This window comes from Pygoscelis adeliae, unplaced genomic scaffold (assembly GCF_000699105.1).
Source record: "Pygoscelis adeliae isolate BGI_AS28 unplaced genomic scaffold, ASM69910v1 Scaffold267, whole genome shotgun sequence".
NCBI classification, from domain to species: Eukaryota; Metazoa; Chordata; class Aves; order Sphenisciformes; family Spheniscidae; genus Pygoscelis; species Pygoscelis adeliae.
In genome coordinates, this window is record NW_008825150.1 from 2,402,505 (window position 1) to 2,418,966 (window position 16,462).

The 16,462-nt window shown below is 38.7% G+C and overlaps 1 protein-coding gene across 1 annotated transcript in view; it reads left to right on the plus strand.

Annotated features, from left to right (window-relative positions):
- Positions 1-730: 730 nt before the first annotated feature.
- Positions 731-16,462, plus strand: part of CCDC146 (coiled-coil domain containing 146) — a 43,835-nt gene continuing 28,103 nt past the window's right edge. The window contains exons 1-3 of the mRNA XM_009328382.1: positions 731-859; positions 1,947-2,029; positions 7,800-8,009. Coding sequence (XP_009326657.1) covers positions 731-859; positions 1,947-2,029; positions 7,800-8,009 — 422 coding nt within the window. The remainder of the gene's footprint in view (positions 860-1,946; positions 2,030-7,799; positions 8,010-16,462) is intronic.

A 16,462-nucleotide genomic window follows, 5' to 3' on the forward strand; every position in this document is an offset into this window, starting at 1 on the left:
TCTTTCCCTTCTGCCTTCCCAAGAATCTTGGAGAAAACAGTGTGCTGGGCTTTAATAACAAATCCTGGGATCGGGGTAGCCCAGCGCTGACTCTCTGATGGCTCTCCACATAAAGTTGCGGTAATGGAAACTATCTGGTGATGATACTTTTCACAGAAGTCTCACCCCCTTTGACATGCTGGTTATGCTATCCATATAGTTTGTCTTACGTAGTCCTCAAAGCTACGTCTTCACATTGTATAGAACCAGCCTTATTGAAATGGAGCTCTTAGCTCTGAACTGAACTGAGAAATTCAGTGTAAAATGTGTAAAAAGCTTATGGATATAAAGGAGAAGACATAGCCTCAAGGAGAATTAAGTTTATTTCTGCAGAAACATTGTCAAACATGGCCTAGGTCTGCAGTGAGAAGCTAAGCAGTAAGAAAAACTGGAACTCATGGGTATACATCAGAGGAGCATGGAGAAAGGACGGTAGTGAGGTACCACCCAAACAGGACAACTATACCTACATATGAGGCTAAGAAATAAATGGGTTGAGATAGGGAAATATTTTCTTTCTCACAGAAGAGCTAGTTAGTATTGTGAACTTAAGTGAACGGTATCTTTGGATCATAGAGGATGCCAAAATAAATATTTGAGAGCTGCTTATCTTTAATCTCATGCAAACAAATGAGAGAGATCTGCTTTCCTTTTCTCAGGGCTGCAGACAGCGAAGGTTGTCATTGCTACCATGAAGTATTTTGCGGCGGATTTAAAAAAATACATCAATCAAACAGCTATCAACAAAATCTATACTTTGGCATATTCATTTGGGTTCTGGTTCTTGACCATAGGACTGGTTCTGGATGGTTTCTCCTGGGTATTCAAGAAAGGGGCATCTACAGAATAGCCCATATATGAATCTCTTAAATGGCCCTTAGTTCAGCTTAGAAAAAGGCCTTTGCCTGGAGGCCTTGTCAAACCTAACAGCTGAAGTATGACTTCTGGGATTTTCCTGGTGCTGTAGTAATTTTGTTTCTTATTTCAGGAGATCCGCACAACCACATTTCTTGGCAGGTTCCCATAAATGTTGCAGATTTGACTTGCTGCCCCAAAAGGCTAGCTATGGACTTTTATAGAGCCAGATCACCTTACATTTTTTACTTGGATTTAACCTGGTTCTCCTTACCTGTAACCAAAAGGGGAAAGGAAAGGTTTTCTAAAGAAATATCCCAGGAGATACTATTGTATTGCTGCTGTGATATTTCCCAGTGGCAAAATTTGGCTCCTAGTCCTATTTTGTATTTATATTAAGAAGGACTGGCTCATTGGCCCAAATTACTGCCCTCAAGACACCTGAGGAATCACCTAAGAGATGGGTATGCTGCATCACACACATACGGGTTTCTTAGTACTAAATATGTGGAGTAGTTTGGTCTTGGTGTTTGCCGAAGGCCTGCACAATCATGTAAGGCAATGTGTTTTGTGGCCTGAGGATGATCTAGCTTGAGCCCAGCTCCTCTTTTTTGTAACCATATTGCCTGCAGACACAATGCTTCAGCACAAACTGGACTTTAAGCGTCAGTTTCACCTGTTCAGGTCAGCTGGTATATACCAAAACTGAACCAGTTAAGCAATGTGGAAAACAGGTGACTTAAAGACTGAGTTCAAAGTCAAGACAGAATTATCATGAAATATTAATACAGACAGAAAATCAGAGAAGAAGTGGTGGTGTGGGTAGCACTGTAGTTGTGACAGACACGTTCTTTATAGTCTTATATTTATGCTTTGAATTATTATGTAAATAAGCATTTTTTCATCTATTTGATTTGATTGTGTATTATATTTGGTATGTTACCAAAGACTGTATAAACTAAAATGCTGCCAATTACAGTTATAAAAAGTTGCAGCAGAATGAAAATATTAGTGCTTAGGAGATTTCATACCTGTCTGTTTCCCTTCCATAGCTATTTACTGCTGGAAAAATCACAGGCACCAGAGTAGCTGAGCTGAAGGGAAAGTACACACTGCTGCATAAGACTGTGATAAGGTACAATATTCCTTTTTTAGACTTTGTTTAAGTAGCCAAAGTGTTACATATTTATAGTAATTTTCTGCTGATACTGAAGCCTAATTATCATTTAAGGCTTTCTTATAGTGATCGCTCATAAAGAGGAAGCAGGAACACAAAGTTGAAAACCAATATTATTTAATAGAAAGTTTCAAGGTTATTTGGGATATTTAAATACTTGTTTGAACAGCATCTTTGTTTTTAATATAAACGTAATAATAATGGCAATGGAGGGAAGGAGAAACTGCAAAAGACAATATACAAGTTTAAACTAAAGATATATTTGAAGATCACGTAGCCAGAATTGTAATATATGGAAAGACTCTGACCTGCTGAGCTAACGTCATAGAGAGCAACTATGAAGAAGCTACAGGCTCATTTCTGAGAAGGAAAATGAGACTCTGTCACATCTAAATAGGTGTAAATTTTACCCTCAGAGAATATTGGCAGTCACATTAGACAGGACTGCTAATAAATTTAGAAAGTTAGAACCTTAAGCTTCAAAGTATAAATGAAACTCGGAAGTTAGGTGTAGTAGTTGTGAGTCTGCCCTGCTCTGGTACTTGCTGGAGGAGAGAGAAGAGAAGAGATCATGCTCATAGCCCAATGCCAGGTTTGAGCAGTACACATGTGGGTGGAAGGAAGAGAAAATGGAGGGACGAAATGGGACGAGATAGTACAGTTGTACTAGGTGAACAGTGTGTCACAGAGCAGAACAGTCCTATTGCAAATATTGCAATATTACGTTAGTATTTGTGACTAATAGTTTTGATATTACTTACGGTATACCCATAATTATCAGTAAAATGAGCATCCTGATACTCCTGTTATATTTCTGTAATATATATAATAATATCCACCATATTAACAATATTTTAGCCCAATTTCCCTGATAGTCCACATCAAAACCTTTATGGCAATTCTGCTCATAAGAGAACCATGGCTGATCTGTCACTGAAGCTAAGGCCTAATTTAAGGATTGTAAAACTAATTCAAGTCATACCTGCTTACTTGGGTTATGTTGGGATTTGATGGGCCTCCTGGCAATCTGAATAGCGGTAAGTGCTAAGTAATGTAAAATAATTTGAAAAGGGGTTCCCCAAATCCTGAAAACACAGTTTTTCTTGAGGTTAGCTGAGTCTTCTAGTTTCATCTTAATAAAATGGGGAGTTAGAATATGGCCCTGACTCTGTAAAAAGTCATCTGACTTCATTCAGATTACTGCATAGCAAATATTTTTGGGAAGCAAAGTTAAAAACAGCACTCCTAAACCAGTTCAACTCCCTAGAAAATGCAAGAAGCATTTCCCTAATGCTCAGAACTCAAAATGTTATGTGGGTTTTGGATTAGTTGATTGAGAAGGCTTCTACCACACTGATGTTCACTGAGCTGAAGTAGAAATCCAGTAGCTGCTGAACTTGATTGACTTTTAGCCACTGTTAGTTTGAAACCAGTCTTTGGTTGGAAAAAATACAAGCATATTACTACATATTTTATTTTATTTTATTTATTTATATAGCATTCTTTTATATAGAACATTATTTTATGTAAAGACAATTCCTTTGTACATATAATAAGTGGAATACGGCCTGAGCGAAAACAGAGCTCAGCTGTCTTTTCTGTCACACATAAAACTACTGTAAACACCATGCACCAAAAGCATGAAAATGTTAGATGGTAGATTACATCTCTCATTCTTTCCATGCTTCTCACAGGAGTACGAAATTGCCGTACTTCTGTAAGAAAGTTGATCAGAGAGAATCATGTCACATTCTTTACTTAGATGTAGTCATGTGTCAAAGCAAAATACCAACATGTGAAGGAGTACTAATTCCCATGGATAAATTTCTCTTACTGCTAAAGGAAAGCAAGGGAAATCAATTACCAAAAATTGATCGTGATCTCCAGTACATTTTAAAGGACTTTTCAGACATCAAAGGTGGGATTCACTTGTCCGTATGTTAACATCAGTGGACGTGCACATCTGAACTAGGTATCTGGAGTCCCTTAACAGTCAATAGAAAGAAATAGGGACCACACGCTTCCTCCTTATACGGACATCTGCAAGTGCCTGGTTTTCTCCGTTGGCTATAAAGCGAGTCCTGATGATAGGTTCAGTATGTGTGTATACTCTTTTCCTGCAATGAACCATTCACAGAATCAATACCACTTTTTAATTTTTAGTTCTTCACCCTTACATGTGCAGTACAGTTCTGTGGATCAAGAACTTATTTTTTCACTTATTACACTTGAATTTAATCTCTTTCCCAATTAATCCCCATCTGTCCCAGTGCTGTTACAATGCCATGTGGAAACAAATGATGCTGGATGAGGTCTTCAGGCTGTATGCGTTCTTCTTTCCTTTATTCACATACAAAAATCTCAAGGAGAAAATCTTATGCATCTTAAGCAGCATAGATCCTTGTGACAGCTATGCCAAATGATTGCAGCTGATTTCTCTGATATACAATACAAATTTGTCTAATATGATGAATGCGACTAGTCTGTATGCAGATAATTTCCAAGGCTGTTGCTAGAGTACACAGAGTTTTAAGTTTATAGTGTGGTCCTTTATTTAGTGGTAAATAGTCCTTTATTTCTTGGTTTCAGTTTTGCACAATTTGGCATTCTGGAAAGCTAAGAGATGTCACCTGCCAGATAGCATCTTTGATACATTTCATCAAAGTGTTACGTGCTTTTAAATTTATGTTTGCTGCACAGCTGAAATTCTGGGAACAGGCTGTCATCCTGTTCTGGTGCTGTCTCACCCATCCACTTTGCAGTGCGGCTGCACCTAAAGCTGATGTACCTGAGCTCATATTTGGCCCCTGAAAACCCATTTGGTCACACAGTCATGTGGCCAAATTGTAAATTTTAATTTTTATTATCTCAATTTAGGAACCTAATATGAATATTCTGATACACCAAGCTGTAAGAAAGTCAGGTAATAATGATAGTTCATTGACAGTTTGGGAAACTCATCTTCTTAAGCCTGTGTTAAATTATTAATCACTTCACAAATTCAAAAGCTGCCACATAAGACTTGGCAAGCCTACTTTTGCACTCATGGGATTCTGGATGTGTACATTGTGTAGATGTCCAGTTATTTCTTCATTGTCTTAAATTAAATTTAAATCTTCACATGAAAAAATACTGTTGGCAACCACAGTGAGCAAGATTTGGTCTAGATTCAACACTCAGTTCTTGTTTCTATTTTTATCTTTTTATTATCTTGAAAAAATCAATAAGAATTTTGTTTTTATGGAAGAACTTATGTTTTTATGTAATTTTATGTAAAATTTATGTTTTATGTAAGAATTATGTTTGAAATTAATGTGTATTACTGCAACCAATTATATTTACTCCTAAAACAGCATACATTCTGTTGGACTTAAAGAAGATCTAAATATTGTATAGGATCTTGTGTCGATAAGTCAATTTATTTTTCCCTTAAAAAGTTACTGAGTAAATAGATCACACATCAAGTTATTTGTTCGTGATAAAGGCACACTCTTGTTTCCTGTTGAAGTCTGTGGTTTTCTTGTTTTCTGGTTTAAAAACGGAAGTGGTTATCTAAGTAGAAATGTTACACAAAACAAAACTTTTTCTGCTATGTTATTTCAGCTATGTTTCTGCAGTATAGTCAGATGTATATTTTGTGTTTTTATAGTTACCATCTCAACTCTGTTCTCCATTGTGATACATAATTTTGGTTTTGTTGCTAAGCCATAAATGTTAACTTTGAGCTAAAATTAATGTCTAGAGTTTCTCAATATGAGAGATTCTAAATTCCTTTGTTTTAAAAAATATTAAATTGCACTACATTTTTAATAATAAAAGGCAAGTGATTGAGTTCTTTATTCTTCCACATCATTTGTGACTAATTTTAGTATACCATTACACAAAAGTTATAATGTAGTAATACTGAGAAGGCATACACAATGATTTCTATAGCATGAAGAACAGGTTTATATGTTGTGCATTGTATATGAATTTTCATACTGTAGTTCCCTTTAAGACTTTTCCATAATAATCAATGTATTTTACTAACAGCCTTTAAGACCTGTTATTCAGCTATCACCGCACAGGTTCCTAAGTATATTATGAATTCCAGTCTCCTAACATTGACAGAATGTTACAGTTTGTTGTTTCTGTGAAGCTAGATTTCGGTGATACAAGTCAGATCAGATAATTGATCGTGTCTACAAGCCTTATAATAAGCTTCCACAGAAGTCCATAACTGTATTTGCAGCTTGTGTATCATTAAATGATTACTTCACATACTGGTAACACTACAGCAATAGCAACATGCAGTTCAGCACTGGGTAGGTGTCCTGGTATGTACTAAGAACTTAAAGCTGTCGTATAGCCCAGACTGGGCCTTGTCCTGGTGAATACTTCCCTGTTAGTGGTCCCCACATTGATTCAGATCTAGCCTTCAACATTTTTTAGGATAAAATGGATTTTCTGCTTCTTCACTGGTTCTAGGAGGTGCTAGACAAATAAATTAGACTAACTAACCATCTTTCATCTGGTTAAAATTAGATGAGATGAATCCCACTCCAACTATCGGTATGCAGAAAAAAACCCTCACATCAGATTCCACTGCTCTCATGGCATCGCAGGATAATTCAGGTTTGAACAGACCTCAGGAGGTCTCTGGTCCAACCTCCTGTTCAAGGCAGGGTCAACTAGGAGGTTAGACCAGATTATCAGGTTAGACCTGATCTCCTTTACCCTCAGTAAGTTTGCAGACGACACCAAGTTGGGCGGCAGTGTTGATCTGCTCGAGGGTAGGAAGGCTCTGCAGAGGGACCTGGACAGGCTGGATCGATGGGCCGAGGCCAACTGTATGAGATTCAACAAGGCCAAGTGCCTGGTCCTGCACTTTGGCCACAACAACCCCATGCAGTGCTACAGGCTTGGGGAAGAGTGGCTGGAAAACTGCCTGTCGGAAGAGGACCTGGGGGTGTTGGTCGACAGCCGGCTGAACATGAGCCGGCAGTGTGCCCAGGCGGCCAAGAAGGCCAATGGCATCCTGGCCTGAATCAGAACTAGGGTGGCCAGCAGGAGTAGGGAAGTGACTGTGCCCCTGTACTCGGCACTGGTGAGGCCGCACCTCGAATACTGTGTTCAGTTTGGGGCCCCTCACTACAAGAAAGACATTGAGGTGTTGGAGCGTGTCCAGAGAAGGGCAACGAGGCTGGTGAGGGGTCTGGAGAACAAGCCTTATGAGGAGCGGCTGAGGGAGCTGGGGTTGTTTAGCCTGGAGAAAAGGAGGCTCAGGGGAGACCTTATCGTGCTCTACAACTACCTGAAAGGAGGTTGTAGCGAGGTGGGTGTCGGTCTCTTCTCCCAAGTAACTAGCGATAGGATGAGAGGAAATGGCCTCAAGTTGCGCCAGGGGAGGTTTAGATTGGATGTAAGGAAAAATTTCTTTACTGAAAGAGTAGTTAAACATTGGAACAGGCTGCCCAGGGAAGTGGTTGAGTCACCATCCCTGGAGGTATTTAAAAGACGGGTAGATGAGGCGCTTAGGGACATGGTTTAGTGGGCATGGTGGTGTTGGGTTGATGGTTGGACTCGATGATCTTGGAGGTCTCTTCCAACCTTAATGATTCTATGATTCAGGTCTTAATCCCATCTCATCTTGAAAACCTTGAATTAAATATTATAAGTAGGTAAAGAAGTATAAATACAAAGCTTATGCTTCTCATTGCCTAGTTCTAAATTTTTCTATTTAATATAGTTTACAGGAATCTGAGATCCAGCTGTTGCAGCAAGCCAAACGTCTTAGTGTAGAACTGGAACAACAACAACATGAACTGGAAAAAGCAGAACAGTTCCCTGAAGAATCCTCCAGTGAAGTTTCTCGAATAAGGCAACAACTTCTTAGTTGCCAAAATGAATACAATGCTATTAAAGAAAGAGAGTATGAAATTCAGTTCAAGATGGAATGGTAGGTGACAGTGGTCAACTGCTGCTAATTTTATCATAGCTTATCTAGAAAGATAGTAACATAGAATGTAATCCAATCTCCTCTCCATCTAAAATGGACACATTTCTTGATGGCTGTTGTTAAACAAATTGCCACAAACTTTCCCTTTTTCAGTGATGAATAAAACTACCCTGGTGTGAGATTTGTAGATTACTTTAATTTTAGAACATGCTACAGTGTCCTTTGAAATGCTGTTTAAAATTTACTACATTGCATGATTAATGTTTAGGTAGGCAAAATTAACAGGAACAATTCTAGTCTAGGACACCTTTAATACAAATTATTGAAGTGTCTTGGAGACCTGGTGACTGGGATTATCTAGAAACAATGTCATAAATAGACCCAATGCTATTTTTAACATCAGAAGCACAGTTTATTCAAGTTCTTCTATTCAGGTATTTAAAGGAGGAGAAGTACTTGTATATTCTCACGTCAGAAAAATGAGAAATTTGCTGTGAAAGATGTGAATACTTGCCATTTCTATAAAAGGAAAAAAGTCCAGAATAAGCTTGATCTTGTATGTACTTTAATTATCTGCATATATGTGTATGTTGTACTTGAAGCTTTTATAGTAAAATTACAAACAGTACTATTGCATTTTTAAAAATATGTACCTACGGAAATGAACTCATATATTCATTTTGTGGGGTGCTTGCTATTTTTACCCATTTTCAATCCAGCTGTAGTGTAGTTGGTGTATATAAATCCAAATAAATAATGTCAGCAGCTCAGCAGTTAAAACTGTTTTTCTGCAAGGAGAGCAGGGGCACTGTACAAACTGCATAGAGCAGATTTTTCTGGCAGTTCTTTCTTGATTTTTTTTTTTAGAGCCAAATGTTTGCTCTAAGAGGACAGAAACTTGAGAAAGAAGCAAATTGGGAGTGGGAGAAATAAAGAAACATGGAAAGCATCTGGAAAAAATTATTTGCTATGAGATAACTAAGCAATGTGAAGTTTCCTTTAATAATTATTAAATACAGAATTTATTGCAATTTCCAAGCAGCCCAGAAATGAGCTCTTCAAAATATCATGCTTTTTACCCATTTGTCCTCATATCTTATGAACATTTTTCACTGATTTTGCATCACTTTTCCAAAAAATGATGGGGTTTTCTATGTTTAGGGGATATTTACTCACACTCTATTTTCTACCTCTAGTCAAAAGGAGATTTCCGTCCCACACAAAACACAGTTTAGGTATTGTTTCAATTACCCTTGCACTTTTACTGCATTAATTCTTACATATGAATTGAACATCCTGTCTTGCAGATAAAAATACACTTTTTGGGTCAGTCATACTGTGAAAAAAGTTCTTTCACTTTAATAAGAAACTTCCTCTGTTTGGTCTTATGTATTGCATGAGATCAAAACCAGCTGTACAGTCTGACCAGAGGTCCATATGGCGCAGTATCTAATGGTGAGCAAAAGTGCAGCTCCTAGCCATTTGTGATGCAGGGATTTCATGAGCCAAGTGCAGTCCTCTGTATTTAGTAATCCTCAGTTGACCCCTCTTCCTTGAACTTCTCCCGTCTCCTCCTCAACTATATAAACTTCTGGCATTGCAACACCCTGGGCAACGAGTTCCACAGATTAACTACACAAGAACTGCCACCTCCTTTCTTTTTTGAACCTGACTCCTACCAACTTCATTTCGTGCCCTGTAGTTCTTGTATTGGATGAGACGGTGAACATCTCATCCTCTCTTCATTTTCACTGCTGCAGGATGGTTTGATAGATCCCCCCCCCTTAATTTGTCAACTTTCTAAACTGAAGAGATACAGATTATTTAATTGTTCCTTGTCTGGAATCTGTTTCATGCCTGGTGGTAGCATTGGATCTTACGTGTGTTGTGGGTGTGGAGTGAGGAGGATGTGCCTTGGTTATGTGTGGATTTGCTCATTGGGAGAGAAGATACTGCTTTCCAGAAATGAGAGGGATTTTAATGTTGGAGTAGTGTAGAATGAACAGGACTGGCAGAATACATATCTATGTGGGGAACGGATGAGTGAATGTAGTGAGGAAATGAGAAATGAGCTATGAAATACAACAGATACTGGATGTGAATACATGTTTGTAAAGGAGAGATGGGTTTGGTGCCTGTGGAAGGCAGTGAAAACGAATGTCCAGAATAGAGTTGTGAGTAGCATGTGATCTAATAGTAACACTGATGTAAAATGAAGATTATGTGCCTGATGGTTTTATACAAATAATAAAGCGATGTCTTCTGAAATACCTGTGTGCATGGGCGGTGTCACAAACAGAGGGGATGCTGCATCAAAGATACTGTAAGTTTGCTGTTAGGTGACTGCTTGGTTTCTTTCATTTCTCAGAAGGATAGAAACTCATGGTCCAAGCTCTCTTGGCCTTTGATCTCTCTGGAGCACAGTTTCCCTTGTTGTCCAACTGTGTTAATACAGTCCCAGCTGTGCTTGGCACTTACAAGTAAACTTCTCTTTGGGAATTATGACTAATGGCTGTTTAGTCTGAAAACAAACATATTGCTTATTTACCTTCTTATGTATAGCAGGTGGGGAACATGGAGGGGAAAAGCTTTTGAAGGGAATATCTGTGTCTCTTATCTATTGCTTTATGCTTTTCTTAAAAGTCTTGGATCTTGTCTACTCATGAATACTGCTGAGCTGGAAGTGAGAGAGAGCCTCTGCAGATCTTCTGCTTCCCTGTTTCTGTAAGCCTTTCTTTCTCTGAAGCATCTCTCTAGTCTCTGCTGCCTTTACTTCCTGCCTCAATTCACTTTCTCTGATAGCTAAGAGCACTTAGCACCCTTTTTGTGCTCAGGTTCAAATCCAACAACAGTAAACTTTTTCTTTTGAAGAGTCATATAGATATTCCATAACATTAGCAAAGTTACTTTTTGTCTCAAAGTGCCTTAGTATTCTATGTTCCCTTTTCCATATTTAATTTCCTATTTGCTTGCCTCCATAAATAATTTTTTTTCCAGATCAGATACCTTTTTCAACAGCTGAAGGTGATATTTCATCTTCTGTTTTAATTCTTTATTGTTCCAATGAATATTCAACATTCCAAGAGCAAATTTAAATTGCTTTCACCACTGTAGTATCAGCAGGTTTTCAGAAATTTTGTGACTTTTTTCACAGCTTGAATAGGTGCATGAGGTATTCAGAAGCAGCTCTGATGCACTTTAGCTGTCAGGGAAGTCACCCTGAGGGTGATTGCGTGAGTGTGGTGTACCCCCACTGTCGGTCTGTCCCTCCTCTTCTGGTTTGTATTTCTGTTCTGTTGTACGGTTGTACTGGGTTTGTTGCTAGTGTGTCTGCCTGTGTGCTCAGCACAGGAGGGGAACAACAGTTGGAAGGATTTTACTGAGGTTATAATGTTTGGGTCACTGCCCCAAAGTCAGAACTGACCCCAGGAGTATTCTTCCTCTCAAAAACTATTAGGCAAGTATAATAAAGTAAGAGGAAAAATAGTGATCTCAATTCCGTTCTGGTACAATTGCATTCAGAGCCGTGAAGTTTCTTCATATAACTGGGACTGAACATGCCTCAGTGTCGTGGTTTAACCTCAGTCGGCAACTAAGCACCACGCAGCCGCTCGCTCACTCCCCCCTCCCCCCGATGGGATGGGGGAGAGAATTGGAAAAGCACAAGTGAGAAAAACTCGTGGGTTGAGATAAAAACAGTTTAATAATTGAAATAAAATGATAATGATAATAATATGATAATAATAATAATACACAAAGCAAGTGATGCACAGTGCAATTGCTCACCACCCGCCGACCGATGCCCAGCCAGACCCTGAGCAGCAGCCCCCCCCCCAGCTTCTAGCGCCTTGTGCACCTTCTCAGTCGGTAGAGCATGGAAAACTAGGAAGTCCTTGGCTAGTGTAAGCATTACCTAGCAACAACTAAAACATCGGTGCCTTATCAATTTTGTTTCCATCCTAAATCCAAAACACAGCACTGTACCAGCTACTAGGAAGGAAATTAACTCTATCCCTGCCGAAACCAGGACACTCAATAAGTAAGAATATAGACCGAAAAATCAGATTAGCACAAGAACAAGGAAAGGATCAATGTGATCAGCAAGGATTTGTTCTAGCTTGAGGAAACTTTTCATTTTAATGTCCATGTGAGGCTTGGAGTCCTGGTTTGCGAAACAAAATAAAGAAGAGCTTCTTTTCTTTATCAGACAATAGTATCAACAATAGTTTATTATTGAGAAATAATAAATTTGTCATGTAAATTAATTTATCATCTAAACTATATATGTAAAAGTAAGCAATTAATTTGAAATTAAATTTTCTATAGCAAGAGTTTGTGAGGTTAAAGGTGCCTGATTCTCGTAAACAATTTTCTTTTAAAGCCTAGGTCCAATCTACAGCCCTCACAGTCATTTGTGCAGGTAGCAAAATGGCTATTCACTGAAGTACTACATGCTATTGCATGCAAGTTGGGATTGCAAAACTGAGTTTGTCCTTGTAGAAGCATTGCAAATATGGAAAATTATTTCAATGCTTGTAATTATTTCAGGATTAGTCACTTGATAATTAAAAAGTGAAAAGTTAAGCTTTTGTCCATAGTTTTTCTAGTAAAGAATTACAAGTCGTAAGTAAAACAAATTGAGTTACACTTGAAGTTGTTATCAACTAGTCTTGTGACTGCATTCTCTGGTACATACAAACTAAGCACAGCGAGAGCCTTACAGGAATCTCATGCTGGCAGCTTGTCAGCTGTGATATCTTCTACTTTTGGTCACTAGATTTTAGTTGTGAGGTGCTGAACACCTTCTATGGATTCCTCAGCAACCCCAGCTATGTCTCAGAGTAGCTGAAGGAGTTTGCTTTCTTGCATAATGGGATTCATAATGATAACAACATTCCGGATATTTTGTGAGCTGAGGAACTGAAATGGACCTCTGTTGACAACTACCACTACATTTCTTAATCTCTCTGACTTAATTTTTTTATTTCTGTGTCAGTTTGCAGCTGTAGACATCTCTCAGGGAGAAGTCTGGAATGTATTTTCATTAATGGTCCAATTTTCCAAGTGCTTTTTTTTTAACTCATTACATTTGCATCCATGATAGCTTTTCATGTACAGTACTGCTATTAAGTTTAATGTAAATAAGTAAAGCAACATGAGAAACATTTGCAAACATTAATGCTTAAACTTAAGAGTTTCATCTTCTTTTCATTATGTATGTTGTTATAGGCATAATAATGATAATAATAAAAACCACATCATGTTGAAAAATACACTCATCAAAGGAGGGCTATAAAACAATGGGATTTATAAGTAAGTGCCTAATGCCAGTTGCAGCTGTTCTGTTTGTTGTTGTGATTGATGTCTAAGTATTTTATAGGCAGTCATGAGGCTGATGTCCATATATCACAGATTAAAAGATTCAAATGCTAAATGGAAAGGCCAGATTTTCTCTGCTTACCTTACATTAAGCTTCTGTGTCCATATAGCTATTAAATTAGAGACTGAACTTAAAATCTTTGAAGAATCTTATTTGATTTCTTAATCTGAGTTAATCATCCTGGTCTCCCTTTACAGTCAATGGAGAGAAATATACTCTCTTCAACTGGTAATTTCTCTCTTCTTAAAATAGGTACCTGGGATGTCAGATGACCTGCCCTTTGGCGGTTCCTGTTTTTATCCCTGACAGTAAGGAAGCCTGGGGAAGTTAGCATTGGGGTACCTGTCTAACTTTTGGAAATGGGCAGCTTGACCAAACTCATTGCTCAATTAACTTCTTCCCTTTACCCCCTTTTTCTTTTCACACCTTCACTATTTTTTCTGTGGAAGTAGTTGGTCTGCCAGCTCTTAAGGTAACTTAACTTGGTGCTTGCCGTTCAGTGTTGCCTTTGTTTGTCACAGAAAATGAGGTGTTCAAGTCGTTTTACAAGTCTTTGTTGTGAAACTGGGATGGCTCCACAGGCTTCTGAACTCATGAGTGAGGAATGTGACAAAAGAAAAACAGTGTCAACTTTGCTCTCTCTCCTGATTTTTGGGATTGCTTTTTTGATCGTCTGGCATGATATTAAAGAGGGCACAGCGCAGACTGATGACGAGCAATGCAGTACTTCTTTAATGTTTGCACAGGACTTATTTAATCTGTTTTTGTGGCAGTCAAACAGTTATGGGTATTTGTGCAGTGCGGACGTTCATTATTAGTGTGATTATGCCAGTCCCAAGGAGTCCAACTAGGAATCCTGCCAAAATGTGCTGGGAATATGACTTGGCCTTATTAACTTATTTATATGTTTAGACAACCTGTTGGTAAGTGAAAATATTTTGTTTGACCCGTGTGTCATTCCAACACAATATATTAGGACTCAGTTGTAGCTTATGGGCACAGTACACAGGAGCAGACCAAAGCTCACAGAATCAAAGTGGCGCGGTTTTCAATGCGGTTTGATCCCTGTGCTCTCCCTCATTGACTTTAAACAGTGGAAGATAAAAGGAGTAGTTCCTGAGCCCCACTGCGGCAAAGAAGAAATCACCTTATCATGTTTCCTTCTACTCAGCTGTACTTGTACTGTACACCTGCAAAATACTCCTGTGTCTGTCTTCACTCTTCTGTGCAATTTCTTAAGTTATAATAGATTTTGCAATATAACTTTTTTTAATAATTCATTTTTTCAGTTTTTGAGGAAGACTGATCTAAATTCAGCTTTTTTCTTTGAAAGATTTTTTGTACACTCATTCACTTTGTGGGTGTTCAAACACTCTGGCATTCAAATTATTTTTTAGACTTACCAGTCCCCATAGAGGCATACTTGTAGTCTGCCCATACAAATATACATATATGCTGTAAATCAGCATCTACTCTGTGCCTTTGTTTTGTCTTTGCTGTTCATTTGAATCAGAGCTTGTTCTTCATGATTTTTTTTTTGGATTGCAACACCACCAAACCAGTTCTCTTTTTTGACTGTTTTCTTTCCTTGACTGGAAAGATGTCGCCTTAGGCTTCCAGGTATAAGCTTTGCTCCTTTTGTTGGAGGACCAGAACACAGGAAACAATTTATTGGGGTGGGAGGAACCTTAAATCAGCACTGATAAAGAATTGAGCACAAGATCCTAGGGGAGGATCCTCCATGAGGCTGGCTGCTAGGAGACTGATCTCTCTCCCGATGACCACCACCTTCTGAAACCTGAACCACCACCATGCAAAGTCTTAGGCTGCCACTGAAAGGTTTCGGAGAAAAAAAGAAATACCAGTCAGCTGTCTCTCTTCTGTATCAACCACATTCAGAGGCAACTGTAATAGTTGCTTTGGGTAGGTGGGGCTGCCCCAGGACTCCCTTGCCATAGTTTAAAGCCCTAAGTGACACAGCTATTTCATGAAAGCCTGTCCCCTTCTGTTAATACTCCCCTTATTTAAAGAGTTATTTATTCTAACAAACTGCCCTGGGTCTTGAGGAAGCCGGCCCAGCACATCTTCCAGCTGGAGTTACAAACACAAATTTAAGTGCTGAAGTTGATTCTTTACTATACCTGGGACAGAGGATTTGGCTGTTCCACCTATTCCCCAGCTGCCATCTTTACTCCTTTACAGCCTGAGACTCAGAAATGTCATCATAGGTACTAATTATATTGCAAGAACCTGCCTCCTTGTTCCCAATAAATAGCACGAGGACTTAATTAAGTTCAGTTTGGTTGGGACAGCATGCAGACTGCTGTAGCCCATTTACCTCCTATGGGTGCAGAATTGTTCCATGCATGCACTGGGGATGTATTGACGTATTTCTTCCCTAGGGCTAATTTTTTATATTTGGCAGTATTTACCTGCCCGCCACCAAGAAGCTCTCTATTATAAGTCTAAGAAGCTTGTTCATTCAGCTTCACTTTTGTAGTCACTCCACCTTTCTCAGGGCAACATTACTAAAAATACACCCAGAAGATTTAAGAGCTTTCCTATTTTTTCCTTTCCTCCTTTTTCCTTCCTTCAGCATCTGTCTCTCTTGTTGTCTGAAATTAAATTGCAACATAGTTTTGGATATAGGTTAAGATCACCATGACTCTTCAATTTACTTTTCTACTGTACCCCATTGACTTAGTCTACATCCCCGATCACTTTTCAGGATTTTTTTTCACAGGAGCCTGTTCAGATTTGAGGAGCTTCACTTACAGTTGTTTACAGTGTGAATGTGTGCATGAGCACTCACTCAAAGGACGAAGAAAGTTTCTCACTAGCAACTGCATTTTCTTTGATGTGTGATGTGTCTGGATATTTATAACCCACCTTCTCTTTCCTTTTGCCTCAGTTCCATGTTAAAATTTTGTTTTCTGAGGTTGGGAGGAACTGTGGGTGTAGGGTGCCGTCTGACCTGTTATACTCTGCTAGTATAAAGACAAGGGTGAATGAGGCATAAATGCATCCCTGCAGGAGGTGGTAAGACTAAGAAGAATCAGGTTCAAAAGTTTAG